The 15,813-nt window shown below is 46.3% G+C and overlaps 1 protein-coding gene across 3 annotated transcripts in view; it reads left to right on the top strand.

Annotated features, from left to right (window-relative positions):
* Positions 1-14,607, top strand: part of Tmc7 (transmembrane channel-like gene family 7) — a 48,989-nt gene extending 34,382 nt beyond the window's left edge. The window contains exons 9-16 of one of the 3 annotated variants that reach the window (XM_006507550.4): positions 356-513; positions 2,727-2,844; positions 3,034-3,131; positions 4,660-4,846; positions 7,019-7,149; positions 8,407-8,562; positions 10,955-11,033; positions 12,231-14,607. In XM_006507550.4, coding sequence (XP_006507613.1) covers positions 356-513; positions 2,727-2,844; positions 3,034-3,131; positions 4,660-4,846; positions 7,019-7,149; positions 8,407-8,562; positions 10,955-11,033; positions 12,231-12,311 — 1,008 coding nt within the window. In that variant the 3' untranslated portion in view covers positions 12,312-14,607. Of the gene's footprint in view, positions 1-355; positions 514-2,726; positions 2,845-3,033; positions 3,132-4,648; positions 4,847-7,018; positions 7,150-8,406; positions 8,563-10,954; positions 11,034-12,230 lie in introns of those variants that run through there. The other 2 variants (NM_172476.4, XR_003946428.1) reach the window with 2 other exon arrangements.
* Positions 14,608-15,813: the final 1,206 nt, after the last annotated feature.

The raw sequence follows: 15,813 nt of genomic DNA, 5'->3' as shown, positions 1-15,813 counted from the left end.
CTGCTACCGTAGAGAAAGGAGAATTCTGTTACAAATCAATCATTACAACATCCTTGAAAGTTCCTTGCATTGGCCACCTAACACAGCACGTACAGAAATTCCTTCACGAATATGTCCAGTAGCATTCGTTAGTCTTCCATCATAGTGCCAGGTCTCTGCGTATGTGCCTGTAAGGGAGGATCCGAGCATCCAGAGCTTGTGTTTCCCAGCCACACTGGATGATAAGTAGGCTTTGTCCGCTCAGCCTGCATACACATTTACACATAGTTCTCTTCATAGTTGAGTTCTCTTCAGTTCAAGTCTTCAGCGACACAGTCCCACATATGCTGACCAATGCCTTGTGTTATCTTTCCAGGAAATTGACAAGATGGTTTTTGGGGAGAACCTGTTGATATTGTACCTCCCGTCCATTGTGATTACCCTGGCCAATTTCATTACCCCAATCATCTTTGCCAAGATCATCCACTACGAGGATTACTCGCCAGGCTTTGAGATCCGCCTGACGATTCTTAGGTAATGCCTGACTGCGCGCATGCCAGGTAGATCATTGCTAACTCATGGCAGACATGGCTGATAGATTGCATCGTATTTGCCTGCTGTGCTGACAATCATCCTTTTTCCTTTGATGAGCTCGTGAAGAAATTAATGTTTGGATAGCAGCGAAGGCCCTTGGTCTTCAGCGTCTCCTGTCACTCTTGTACATTTGAGTCTGGAGTAACTGGACACAGGATTAACATAGGATGAGGCCTTAGGAGGACATTCTGTTCTAAAGATGGCAGAATTAACAGTATTAGGCAGAGTTGAGAAAGTTCACACCAGTGAATAAAAATGACTGAGTGAGTACTTAGGCTTGACTAGGACAACTTTTTTTCCTACTTCTCAAATATGTGAAATTGAGTTTTATCCCCCTTAGTTGGGGTTTCTGTTGCTGCAATGAAATGCCAACTTGGAGAGAAAAAGGCTGTATTTGGCTTGCACTTAGATGATGGATTACACGGCCTCATCCCTGGTCACCAATGAAGGAAGTCAGGACAGGAACCAAACAGAGCAGGAACCTGGAGGCAGGAGCTGGTACATGGGCCATGGAGGGATGCTGCTTACTGGCTTGTACCCCATGGCTTGCTCAGCCTGATTTCTCTCAGAGCACAGGACTGCCAGCCCAGGGGTGGCCCCACCCACAATGGGCTGGGCCTTCTCCATCAATCACTAAGTAAGGAAATGCTAATGAGTGATGGTGGCTGAGCCTTTAATCTCAGCACTCAGGAGGCAGAGGCCAGCAGATCTCTGAGTTCAAGGCCAGCCAGGGCTACAGAGACACTTTGCTTGGAAACTTACCACTACCACCCCCACCAAAAAAGGAAAAAAAAAAAAAAAAAAGAAAGAAAGAAAAGAAGAGAAAAGAAATAAATAAAAGTAAGAGAGAAGAAAGAAAATGCCTTACATCCCAGTCTTATGGAGGCATTTTCTTAATTGAGGCTCCCATGTCTTAGATGACTTTAGCTTGTGTCAATATGACATAAAACAGGCTGAGACAGAGACAAGGCTAAGGGATTTATCTTTTATCCTCGATAGCTTTATCTGTGGCCGAGTGAACTGTGGCTGTATTGTAGAATGGCTGTCAGCAATCTTTACTGTGACCTTAATGGCCCCAACTCTGGATCCTCCTCCGGCCACCTCTACCTCAGCCACCTAAGAGCTAGGATTTACAGGCCTGAGTCACCACTCCAGACTGTTTATATCTTTTTTAAAGTAAGCAAACACACAATAAAACCTTTGTATTTTGTATTTCCACATACAGGGAGAGAGACACAGACACAGAGACACACACACACAGAGTGAGTGTGAGAGAGAGAGTTTTATTTGGACAAAATAATAAGCTCATTGTGATATTTTCACACATGTATAATGCCCTTCAATCATATTGACTTCCTTGTGTCTCCCTCCCTCACGTGGTTCCCTCCCTGTCACTGTAGGACCGTTCAAGCCCTTCCACACAACAGTCTTGTTTAACAAATCTTTATCACGTGATCCAAAGTAGAGCCAGTCTCTATGATGGAGGGGCCGAGGGCTGGGGGTTCAAATTAGACTCTACATAGGACCACGTACTGAGCTTAATTGCTGGATTGGCCCCTCTCTCTCTCTCTCCTCTCTCTCTCCCCCCATTCTCTCCCCCACCCCGTCTCCTCTCTCTCTCTCTCTCTGAAATAGGGTCTCCCTTTGTGGCTCAGACTGAATCCTGTGCACCACTGTGCCTTGATTTTTTTTCCCGCCTTACAACTTTGTAGGGGCTACAGAGATGGCTCAGCGGTTAGGAGCTCTTGCAGAGGACCTGAGTTCAGGTTCTAGCACCAACACCAGCCTGCAATCTTAGTTCTAAGGGATTCGATGTCCCCTTCCGACCTCCATGAGCACCTACATGCATGTGCACATATCCATACGCAAACACATACTCATACACACAAATAATAAAACATTATTACTTTAAAACATAATGTATAGAACATGAAGTTACCACTTCACCCTTTTATCCGTTTGTAGTGTACAATTCATTGGCCTTAAGCCGGTTCCCCACCACTCACTTCCAGAGCTTTCCTTTTTCATCCCCAGCAGAATCTCTACCTAGGTTGAGGTTTGCATGCAAGGAAGTTGCCTGTGTTCCTCCTCAGTGTCAGGTCCAGAGGGAGGCCAGCTCTGACGCCTCTTTTTCCCTCCCCTCTTCCCTGCAGGTGTGTCTTTATGCGGCTGGCCACCATCTGTGTGCTGGTGTTCACGCTGGGCTCCAAGATCACATCCTGTGGTGACAGCACGTGTGAACTCTGCGGCTATAACCAGAAACTCTACCCGGTGAGCCATGGCCTGGGCTGCCAGCTGCGAGGCAGATCCGGCCCCACTCCCGGCATAGTCAAGGACTTGGATAATGAATTCTGTGCAGGAGCTTCAGGAAGAGGGATGTGGGGACGGTTGAGGATACAGAAGGCTGGCTTCTTATGCTGGGAGTCAGTCTCTTAGTGTGTCTCCATGTCTTGGTTTCAGTGCTGGGAGACTCAGGTGGGACAGGAAATGTACAAGCTGATGATCTTCGACTTCATCATCATCCTGGCCGTGACGCTGTTTGTGGATTTCCCTAGGAAGTAAGTGTGAGGTTCCCTGCCAGCCCCCACTCTACATCCCACTCCTGGGGTCCCTGCCAGCCCCTACTCTATGACCCACTCCTGTTCTCCACAAGTGCTGGGTAACGCCACTCACACCAGGGAACCATTGACATCTGGTGACTCAAATGACTCTAGGCTGTTGACACAGTAGCAGCATCAGCCACCACATCTTTGGGTGGTACCCTGGGACCCCGGTGGAGATGGTGCTTCCCACAAGACCTCCTGAGCTGACTCCCTGCACGTGATGTAGCCCAGGCCCTGCTAGGGCAGACACACTAAGTGCAGCTTCTGGATCGGGGTTCACACCACCTTCCTGCAGGTTATGTGACCATGAACAAGTTGTTGCTCTGAGTAACAAGACAGTGAGTTTCTCATCTGAGTCAGGGAAGGATGATAGCAGGGTCACTTCACAGCCTTTCTGTGAGAATAAGCAAGATACCATGGGGAGAACACCCCAGAGCACAGAACTCAACAGAAAGTGACCGCCACTATTGTGACCCTTACTGCTGTGGTCATTGTGTCCTTCCAGGAGTCTTAAATGAAACTCTTTCTTCTCACCACAGTCAAGATACCCACTCAAGGGTGTGATGATGCAGGCTTGTCGTTCCAGTGTTCAGGAGGCTGAGGCAGGAGAATCCTGAATTCCAGACCAGCCTGGGCATCTTAATTCAGATGTGGACTAGAAGTCCAGAGAACCCTAAAGTTAGATATTAGAAAAAGAAATTTGAGGGCCAGCAAGATGTCTCTAGGTTGCGCACTGGGACTACATGGTGGAAGGAGAGAGCTGACTTCCATAAGTTGCCCTCTGACCTCTATACTGCGCTATTACACATCTGTACATACATACAGAGGTGCTGTGGTGATGCACACCCTTAATCCTCCAGCACTCGGAAGGAAGAAGAGGGCACATCTCTGTAAGTTCAAGGCTAGGCTAGTCTACAGAGTGAGTTCCAGGACGGTCAGAGCTGTTAACACAGAGGAAACCCTATCTCAAAAACAAAACCCCAAATATGCACATACATACATACATACATACATACCTACATACCTACATACATACATACATACATGGGCCAAGTAAATGACTCAGTACAGTCACTCAGTACTCACTGGCCATACAAACATGAAGACCTGAAATCAGATCGTCAGTATCTAGGTAAAGCCTGGAGTGGCAGCTTGTGCACACCCCAGCATTAGAGAGCTGGAGATGGTGGGGATCCCTGGGCCTCAGTGGCCAGCCACGTCAGCCTTATCAGTAAGCTCCCCGCCCAGTGAGAGATCCTGTCTCAGAAAATCAGGTGGAGCATGGCACAGGGAGGCACCTGATGTCAGTCTCTGCCCTCTGCATGCATTCACACACCTGCGTGCACAACCATGTACACACTCATATACAACACACACACACACACACACACTTGCCATGGAAATGACCTTGGTTGGTGGGTGTGGTTCTGTAGCCTCAGGGCTCTTGTAGAGTCAGGTAAGAATGCATCTAGTTTGTTTCCAGGCTCCTGGTGACCTACTGTGCCTCCTCAAAGCTGATCCAGTGCTGGGGCCAGCAGGAATTCGCCATCCCCGACAATGTCCTGGGCATCGTGTACGGGCAGACCATCTGTTGGATTGGAGCCTTCTTCTCCCCACTCCTCCCTGCCATTGCCACCTTGAAATTCGTTATCATCTTTTATGTGAAAGAGGTGAGGAAAGGAGGCAGGGCTCCCACTCTGCACCAGTCTTTCTATAGCTCCGGTTTTTGCTGTGCTGTGGACAGGAACCCGCATATCCCCAGCATGCCAGGCCAGGGGTATACCATCTGGAGCTCACGTGTTTAAAGGCCATTCTGTACTCCATGAGACACATCATAAGTACATGTACCCCCAGCCCAGGGCTTCCTTAATATGAATATATTCTGGGAAGGGACTTCAAATACATTTTCACCTTTTTTTTTTTTTTTTTTTTTTTGCGACACAGTCTGTATATCTTTGACTGGTCTCAAATTCCTGATCTCCCTGCCTCCACCTCCCAAGTGCTGAGGTTGCAGGCTGGTTTTGTTTTGCTTTGTTTTAGAACAAATTTCTCAAGCACATTTAAGAATTGCTTTGTTCCTAGGGCTTAAATGTAGTTTTTATAGATGATTGACTGACAGCATGAGTCTGAGCTGTCAATCAAACAACAGTGGTGTGTTTCAGTGACATTTAGCCAATTATTGGTTGATTTCTGTTTTGTAATTTTGGAGTCAATCCATAGCTTTTCAGAGCTCCTTGGCTAGTGGAAGCCCAGTCCCAGCTCACAGTTCCCAGGGATCGAGGTAGAACCAGGTGTTACATGAGTCAAGTAGCCCTGCAGGTGGCTGGCATGCCTGGACTTACTAGTTTGTTCATGAATATAAAAGCAAGCCATTCTCATTATTATTTTTTAAATGAAGATGAGATATTTTTAAAGATTTTTTAAAAAAACTTTTAATTCTCTTTCTGCATGTGTGTGTATGTGTGTGTGTGTGTGTGTATGTGTGTGTATGTGTGTTTGTATATGTTTATATGTATGTGCATGTGTATCTGCCGAGGCTTGAACCCAGAACTTTGAACATGTTAGGAAAGTACCATGCCCACCCCAAGCCTAACACTTACCAATTACCTTGTCCTAGCCATTCAAAAATGGAAATGGTAGAATTCACAATGATGATGGTGACAATAATGGGATAGTAATGCTATGAGCCCGTGCCCCTCAGTACCCCCACTTCCTGTGGGTGGTCTCCTGGTACTCTGGTTCTCCCCTGGCTCCCAGCCCTGGAGTAGCCACTCATGTTTTAGGAAGGAGCATGCCAAGGCTCAGGGGTTAACTGGCCCCCGGTCATACAGTGTGGCTGTTTCCCGGAGTGTTGGAGGCAGATGTCGCTCACCACAGCTGAGCATTGGCTCTTACCCTGTGAGAAGGACCTTGCACTGGGCTGGACTTTGTTCTGGGAGCCTTTGGCCTTTGGCCACTGTTCTTCCATCTTCATTTGGAAACATCAAGTAGCCAATGCCATCAGAGGAGGCAGGAATGTGGACACACAGGAAAACACTGGCGGACTAGTGAGTTCCCACATGTGCTGTAGTGAAGGGCAGGTGTGTGTGGCAGTCACTGGCTCCAGGCCTGCCCTGCTGGCTGACTGTCCCCAAAACTAAGCTCACAAGTTGCTCTGGTTTCTATGGAACTGGCAAGCTTCATGTCTTCCACAGAAATGCAAGTTTAAAAAACACAGAATGCCTTTCTTCTTTCCCTGCTTTTTTACTTGATATTTCCTTCGAGTCTTTCCCCCTCTGTGTAAATATTTATTTTTAACACATAGGAAAGGTTATATGTGTGGAAAATGTTCAAGCAAAATGTCTCCCTAGTTGGCATAGATCATTGTAGATCCACTTTAAACACCTATGAATAATAAAATAATAAAACTTTAATAAAGTTTATGCTACACAGGATCTTGAAATTTAATAGTTTCCTCCAACTGCGTGGGAGTTAACGGGCTCTCATTCTTTTAAAGTGCTGCGTGCTGCCTCAAAGATGACTTTAAAGTACTTGATACATTAGCTCTTACAGATCTGCTTTGAGGAGTCCCCACTGTTGGTTTTCAACATTCCTTCTGGATTATTCTGTCTGTTCAACAGTTTGAGGTGTTGCTGATTTTTTGATTCATTCTCCCAATTTTGCTATCAACATGAATGTCCCCCAAATTGGAATCTGGGCGAAGGATTCTTTTTGATCTGTGTGACACTGTACCCCGGCAGGGGTAGACACTCCCCAGTTGCACTGTCTGTGTTGTGAACGTGTTCGCTCTCGGAGGCCCTACTGAGGACTGGTACTTCTTCCCCTTCTCTTGTGTTCTGTAGTTGAGTCTTCTCTACACCTGCAGACCCTCCCCGAGGCAGTTCAGAGCATCCAATTCTAACTTCTTCTTCCTGCTGGTGTTGCTGATTGGGCTGTGCCTAGCAATCATACCTCTGACCATCAGCATGGCTCGGTAAGTATTTCTTCATTTTCTAAAACGGTCCTTGGTTTTGTGACTTGTATCTCTTTATGTTCAAGAACTTGTAACATTCTTCAGGGCTTTTCTAGAGTGTTCTTTCCTTAGAGATCAATAAGTTCCTGCTGGCCTCTCCATATCTACCGTTTTAATTTTTTTTTAATTTTTAGCTTTCCTTTGTTTTGTTTGATCTTGCTACTTTTTACTCCCAGTGCTGGGGAGCAGGCAGAGAGAGACAGCTGAGGGGATGGACATGGGCAGATCCCAGGGACTCACTGGCCAGCCAGACTGCTCTAAACGGCAAGCCCCAGGTCCAGTGTTCACTGAGAAGCCTTGCTTGACCTCTGGCCTCCAGACAAGCACTCTTGTTCACTCATGTGTATATGCACACACACACACACACACACAGAGAGAGAGAGAGAGAGAGAGAGAGAGAGACAGAGAGAGAGACAGAGACAGAGAGAGACAGAGAGAGAGAGACAGACAGACAGACAGAGACAGACAGAGACAGAGACAGAGAGAGAAAAGGAGGGAAAAGGGAGGGAGAAAACAGATTGCTCATTTATCTCTTCTAGTTTCAGATTTCTCAGGTCCCCCAGCACAGTCTTCCCTCCCAGGTTTATTTTAAAGTAACAGTCTTTCCCACTTCCCGCATTGTGCTCAAGCTGTCATATCTTTTTAGTTGTCTTTGATTCTCGGGGGAGTCTAGGCCATTTTCTCTGCCTTTCAATTAAGAGACTGGAGGATACATATATGTCTAATTGTTTATGTTCCATGACATCAAACTTACTTTTCTGTCTTGAGTGTCCTGTAAACTGAACGTTTAGTCCTAGAGACTTGATGCAGTTTCAGGGTCAGCATTTTCAAACATCCCAGAAGCTTCTGGACTGGGGAAGTTCCCTGTAGACTATTGTAAATGCCTGTGCTGGCCATGCGGAGGCAGACCTCTCAGCCTGTGCTGGCCATGCGGAGGCAGACCTCTCAGCCTGTGCTGGCCATGTGGAGGCAGACCTCTCAGCCTGTGCTGGCCATGCGGAGGCAGGCAGACCTCTCAGCCTGTGCTGGCCATGCGGAGGCAGACCTCTCAGCCTGTGCTGGCCATGCGGAGGCAGACCTCTCAGCCTGTGCTGGCCATGCGGAGGCAGACCTCTCAGCCTGTGCTGGCCATGCGGAGGCAGACCTCTCAGCCTGTGCTGGCCATGCGGAGGCAGACCTCTCAGCCTGGCCTGAGCTTCCTCCCTCTCTGACCTCCAGCATCCCTTCCTCAAAAGCCTGCGGCCCATTTACCAACTTCAACACCACCTGGGAAGTGATTCCTCAGACTGTGAGCACCTTCCCCAGCTCGCTGCAGACCCTGATCCATGCCGTTACATCAGAAGCCTTCGCGGTGCCTTTCTTCATGATCATCTGGTGAGTGGCAGCCAGAGCAGGCCAGTACATACATCTCCTCTCACTTGGGAATCGCCTCACAAACCACACAGACCCCATCTCTGTCAGACAGGGATGGTTCATTGAGCATCTGCTCCAGGGCTGATGGACCAGGGCCCAGATTGGAGAACTGAACCATGACCCTGAGTTAAGATCTTACAGGGTTTTTAAGCCCAAAATTCACAAACATCTGTGCCAAGTTATTCCACCAATCAGGATTTAGGGATAAGAGATTTCCTTGGGAGCATGTCTTTGTTGTGCACTGACCCTGCTCCCATTGGTTGGGGTATTCAACTGTGGCAGGGGACTTGCCTTGTCTAATATTTATGTCTTAACTTGTCTACCAGGATAGGACTTGTCTAATAGTCATGTCTTAACTTGCCAACCAGGGTGTCAGTTACCCAGGTACATGTATGTCTCCTTCTGCCAAGTAGGATGTCAGTTTCCAGGGATATCGTGGGAACTTAAACTCTACTTGGCCACTACTCAAAGTGGAAGTCTTATTCCAAAGAGTTTCTTTTATTGGTGCAGGTGTCTCTCTTCTGTTGGGGTCCATCCCAGGGGCAATATACAAATGCTTATCCATAGGTGCAGGAAGTGCTGTTGGTTGGTTGGTTCGGCTTCCACCTTATTGTCAGTAACTATATAAAACAGCTCTACTGACTCCTGTCATGATTGGTTCCCAGGGGCACAGAACAGAACAGAATGTGTCAATCTTGGCATCGGAAAGTTTCCTTCTAATGGCAGGCTTGCTAGGGAACTGTTGCCTAGGCCTTAACATTTTACCTAGGTCCCAACAGAATGCTTTCTGCTACTGGGACAAGATATTCAAGAATCAGTTTATAAGACAGGAAGGCTTATCCTGGATTAGGGTATCAGAGGTTCCATTCCATGGTCACTTGGCCCTGTTGCCTTTGAGCCTGCATGGTGGGAGCACGTGGTGCAGGGAGCCCGTTCACTGTCCACTGGGAAGCAAAGAGGAATTCCCTTCAATATCCCCTTGCAGGACATAGCCCGTGCGTGACCTGCCTTTCTCCTGCGAGACCCCATCTCCTCACAGCACCACCTGCTGAAACCCACACTTTCAGCACATGGCCTTTAGGAATGCCCCAGAATGTCACGTGCTAGGGGAATGTTGACTAGACTCAGATCACGCATGTGAACGGAGGCCCATGGTCCTGCTCATAAAAACCAAATAAAGGCGGCCTATTCCTAAGATCACTGGTGGTTTGCCTAAATCTCATACTTTATGGAGAAAAAAAATGGATCAGTGAACAACAGAGAAACAGCAGAGAGCAGCTTGTATCGAGCCCTGGCTCGGCCATATCTAAGCCACATTTAACTACAACTAACTGTGCCTTCTGCCTTTCACACCTTAACTTACAAATGCTCTTATCCTATGATATCAATAGTTCAGTAAAAGCGTGCTATAGGAAGCAGGTTTTAAAAGAAAAAACCCTCATGAGAAGTGGAATCCTATTCCTTGCTGAGATTAATAAAATGAATCAGGGCTGCTCAGCTGGCTGATGCTCAGCTAGCTGTCTGACCTGGGCTTCCCAGGAAGCTGCGTCCCTGCAGCACCGGGGTTAACAGTTTGCTCAGTGCCCCTGGGGTTGAGCATCTGCTCTGCCTCTGCTTTCCTTGGATGCTGTTCCTTGGAGGGACTTAGAGAATCTCTAGATGTCCTGGTGATTTGGTCCTCCTTCTATCAGCCCTATCTGGGGACATTAGGCAGGAATGGGCTGGGGGGTGGGGGGTGGGGGCTCACCCTCTGTCCCACTTAGAACTCTCTATGAAGGTAATTTGTCCCCATCTGAGACCCAGAGTTGCAGACTAGAAGCTGTTGATGGCTTTTAGTCCTAACCTTGTCGTTGCCGGGTTTTCCTGTACCCATCTCACAGATGGGGAAACCAAGGCCAGAGCACTTGCCCAGTGATCGTTCATAGCCAGTTACTGACACCCTGAGCTGACTTTCCAGACTTTACCTCATCTCACTTTGTCACTCTGCATGTCAGGGGAGCATCAGTAATTTTATAATTAGCTCAGAAAGTTAAAGACTTACAAGTCAGAGCCTCCTGGCTCCAGCTGTTTCTTAGGCTGTCTTCTTCAGAGATAGGAGGACTTTGCTTGCTTAGTTATTTTCTCTAGCAAAAGAAAACATAGTTCAGATGCAATGTTCTGTGTTCTGTGTTGATGTCCTGACTCCCCAGTGAGTGCTGGGTGGTTTTTAGTGGCCTTAGATGATACAGGCTCCCATGTGAGTGAGGCCTTGAGTCATTTTGTTGGCCTTCAATATTTAAACTTCCCTGTGAGTGCTAGGTGATTTTCAGTGGCCTTCTGGTGACACAGGTGACCTGTCTGTCTTGCTTTGCAGCCTTGTCATGTTCTACTTCATTGCACTGGCTGGAGCACACAAGCAGGTGGTTGTACAGCTTCGAGAGCAGCTGTCCCTGGTAAGGAGGCACAGGCCAAAGGGTCAGACATGACTCAGGGCCATTAAACCAAGACTCAGGACATGGTGGCACGGGTCTGTCACCCTCGCACTCAGAAGGCTGGGGCAGGAAACTTGCGAGTTCCACATGTCTGGTCCACGTAGTGAGTTCTACACCAGCCTTGGCTTGATAGCAAAACCTTGTTTCAAATACAGAAAGGGAAAAAACTTATAACAGCTCTCTCTAGTTTCCGTCACTCACTTGGTCCATCCAGCACCACACCAGAGAGACAAAGGACTGAAGAGTTTGAGACGATAACTTTGGAAGGGGGAAGATAGTTCAGTGTGAGGTGCTGTTGCACAGGCCCGAGGACCTGCAGTCAACCCCAGCATCCATGTAGAAAGCCAGGCGTCACGGCCTGCATTCTGTAGCCCCAGCACTGGGGAAGCAAAATCAGGGTGATCCGTGGGCTGACTGGGCAGCAGGCCTAAACTCCCAGCAAGTTGCAGGTCTAATTAAGAAACTGTCTCAAAAAATGGTGGACCAGGGAGTGGGAGAGATGGCTCAGTGGTTAAGAGTATTTGTTGCTCTTGCAGAGAACCAAGGCTACTGCAGCCAGTGGCTGGGGAAGGCCTGTTGAAGGCAGTGACATTAAAAGTGAGATGTGAATTATGGCAACAGCCAGTTATTTGAGGTCCTGATTAGGAGTGGGAGGGCCCAGTGTGGGAATTAGCCAGGCACTTTGGGGAGACAAGAGATATGTGTGTGTGTGTGTGTGTGTGTGTGTGTGTGTGTGTGTGTGTGTGTGGCTGTGAAGGATGAGATTTGAGGCAGAATAATTCTTTAACACTAGCCAGAAGTCATTACATTGCCTGTCAGATCTGATCTTTTACAATCACTTCCTAAGGGTTAGAATTACAGGCATGGACCACCACACTTAATTTATGCAATGCTGGGGATAGAACCCAGGGCTCTGTGCATGCTGAGACCTGAGCCACATCCTCAGCCCCATGTACATTTCTAGATCTCCAGCTATTGTGTGGACAGGGGACTATGGTTGGGACTTCAGTGAAGGAGACAGGCCAGACTGGAAGTCACTGTGGTAATCTAATGACTGGAATCCCTTACCCTGAGTCAGAGCAGAGACTCACTAGATAGAAATAGCTTTGTACAGTTCTAAACATATAAGATGCCCTTTGAATCTGTTTGTCTTTTTAGGAGAGTCGTGACAAGCGTTATCTTATCCAGAAACTAACAGAAGCTCAAAGGGAGGTCCGGAGCCAGCCGGCTTCAGCATGAAGATGCTGCCCGAAACTTCTCAACACATAGCTCTGATGACCCTACAGAGTCCACCTGGGGTTTGAGTGGAAGTGACTTTTGGTGGCTTAGCCAAACAGGCTGACCCCCAGCCTGATCCCCAGGGAGTGGTGACTCCACCAAAACACTTAACTTCTCGAGCTGCTCAGCCTCTCACGATCAGAGAGGGGAGACTTTTATTTATTTTTTGTTTAGACTTTTGTATATTTTTAAAAAAGGGTTGTGTGTGTGTGTGTGTGTGTGTTTTTTTTTTTTTTTAGAGTAAAACTGAGATTTCTCCGAAAGCCTTCCCAGGCCGAGTGAATACCCTCCAAGATGCCACTGGTGACTTCAAATTAAACCTGACTTCCTTTTTCAGATGAGCAGGAATCTTCAGATGCTGAGGCTTAGAACAGCTGATAGGAACGTGGAGAGGCCGTCCTGGCAGAAAGGCAGAAAGGAAATCCATCCCCGCTGTGTACCCCATCACACTTGAATTCCCACCCATGCCCAGTCAGTATCACCCCCTTGAGGAGAGGACTAGGCCAGGTGGCAATTTCAGCTTTTTGGAACTTTTCTCCAGCCTTGTTCACTCCTCCAGGGAAAGTGACCTTAGCCAACTGGTTAGCCATTAGCCTTTAGTCTCCACCTGGCCCCAATTTCTAAGATTTGGTGACAGAATTGAAGAGGGGTTTAACTTTGCAAGGTGCACAGGCAGTTCCTCTGTTTTCCAAGTGTTATTCCTCTTCCGTGCATGGAGCTGTTCATTCCTGAAAGATGCAGAGTGATTCAGAGCTAGGCTGCAATATGCTTTTTGGAATTGGAGCTGGGTTTAAGGAGCAGGGGTTTTATGTATGATTTCAGGTGTAGGTCCACAGCCCAGCCTGTTCCTAAGAACGCCCCATAATACAAACAAAGGTTGGGTTCTGATTACTTAAGTACACATGTCAAAGGGCTAGATTTTGTTTGCCTGAGTTTAAAACTTTGTGTGTGTGTTCCTTTGTTTTTATAAAACATTACAAAGACAGAGTATCTCTTGAGATCTCCAGCATAGTAAAAGCTGTATTTAATAAATACCTCATCATAAGCCTCCCTTATGGGGCGTCCCTTTTAGTGGTGTCTAATTTGATCTGCTTTCACTTTAAGGTCTTTGTCAATGTACTGCAGTCCTGTGATGGGACTGTGGAGTCTTTACTGTTTTCCACTGGCTCCTAACCTTTAAATTTCAATTAATGTTTCAGAAAGCTGCCAAGATGGACTTCCCTGCTCTGATCACTGCCTTGTTCCTCAAAAATGATTGGCTTCCCTCTGGGAGCAAAGCAAACTCGTTGTAGCTTCCATGTCTGTGTGTGTATAAAGGGTGCTTTGTCAGATGTGTGTGTGTCTGTGTGTATTGATGTGTGTGTGTCCATATCTTACATGTGTGAATTCGTATAAAGGGCCCTTGGTGAGGGGTGTGTGTGTGTGTGTGCATATGTACATCTGGAGGCGGAACTCATATCCTCAAGCTCTACACAATCATTTCCGTCATCTTCCATGAGGCTGTTAACCTGGGATATTTTTGTTCCTGTGGGAACATGTGCTTTGTAACATTTTCTTGTATTTTAAGATCTATGAGTTTTAAAGCCTAACAACAGGAGTTTTGAATAAACCAAAGTTTACTCCATTCTCATTCTACAAATCCTGGTTGCTGGCATTTTTGCCTAGTGCCTTCATGAAGCATTCTTGTCCTCACTGTGGCCCTGAGGATAATCTGCTGTCCTATGTTTGTAGGAATGGTAGATAAAATAAACAACATATTTTCTTTATTATAAAACAGATAACAAAATATGCCAATTGGTATGTTGGTTTTAGTTAGTGCTGCTAATGTGTGCACCTCCTACTTGAATATTTTAATAACTTGGAATAACCAGGCAATGTCTGTATAGCTTTAAAGTGCGGCTCTCTAACGGGTGTGTGTTAAACTCCTGATTCCGTGTCTTGAAAGTTTTAGAGTATGGTTGTCCTCAAACCCACAGACGCTCTTCATCACTGGTTAAGTGATGAAGAGAACTGCAATACTCAGTAAAGTTGCTCTTTGTCACTGCAGTTAGAGGAAGTAGCATTTTGACATCGATGGATGTGTTAGATGAGTCTTGTCTCCTCTTGGCTATTAAGAAGCCAAAGAAAAGCAGGTTTGTGTGTTTTGAACGTCAAAGACAATATCTTAAGCATTTTATATCTTGCTACCATTGAAAGCCACTGTTTGTATTTATTTTAATATTCTATAAATATATAATAAATATTGAAAGTAGCTATATATGTGTTGGGTGCGTGTTGTGAATACATATTTTTTAATTTCTCCTTAATAACATCTTGATGTTCTCTCCAAGTAGCTCCCTTTTGTAATGGCCATCTAGCCTTCCACAGTGGTAACACACATTTCCAGTAACTATGCAGTCACTGGTGGGTACTTGAAGTAGGTATTGTCATTCTTCCCCCATAGGAACACTGGGAAATTGAACTTTAAAAGCCTTTGCAAACATTTTCACTTCCCGTCTGCTACTATAGGCTCCGGTTCTGTTTTTCTTTCTCCCTTCTCTTTCCCCTTCCTCTCTTTTCTATTCTCTCTCCCCTCTGTCTGTCTGTCTGCCTGTCTGTCTATCTGTCTGTTTCTCTCTCTCCTTCTTTCTCTCTCTCTCCCTCTCTATTTCTTTCTGGCAGAGCAGACCTGCAGGTTCTCGCAGCCACGAAATGTTCTCATCTCAGTGAAGGAGAATCCAGTTAGACAGGTCTTTACTTTGCATTAACTGTTAAGTTGGCAAATCAGACCTCACAGCCAAAAATCTGATGGCAGCTAGCCACTATGCTCTAAGTATTTGCGAACAGAAGAATTCATTTTTTCCTGGGTGGTACAAGATCTGACCGTGTGAGAACTTCTGAACACATCTTTACTCTGTAGAGTGAGGCTTTACCAGAAACCTGTCCAGAGCATGAGAGGTACTTGAAACATGGGACATGCTCTTTGCTGTGTGACTGTGAACAAATTCCTTCACCTTCAGAGACAGTTCCCTTACACTTAAAATACAAAACTAAGACAAACTTGCTTTTATATTTCAGAATTTGATTATGGAATCACATATTCTTCGTTGTCTTTTGAAAATATGAAAGTGCTTACTATAAAGTATGAGAACATTGAAAACCACAGAGAAAAATCAAAATTACACATAAGCACACAAGTTTTTTTTAAAGAGGCACCAAAGGCCAGCCTGGATGACACAGCAAGTTGAAAGTCATCTGGATACAGGGTGAAATTCTTGTCTCATAACCAGAGTGGGGGAAGGGGAAGAGGGAGGAGGAAGGGAAAGAGAGAGAGAAAGAGAAAAAGAGAGAGGAGAGAGAAGGGAGAAGAAAGCAAGCAAGCACAAATGGAGGGAAGAAAGAAAATGTAGTAGTCTCATATTTTCCACTTAAATGTTCTATTTTATCCAAAGTTCTTTCAAAGTTCATTGTTCTAACACCCCTG

The sequence above is a fragment of the Mus musculus genome, chromosome 7 (genome assembly GCF_000001635.26).
Source record: "Mus musculus strain C57BL/6J chromosome 7, GRCm38.p6 C57BL/6J".
NCBI lineage: Eukaryota > Metazoa > Chordata > Mammalia > Rodentia > Muridae > Mus > Mus musculus.
Note: the sequence above shows the minus strand (reverse complement) of the source record. Positions and strands in the feature narration are given on the sequence as shown.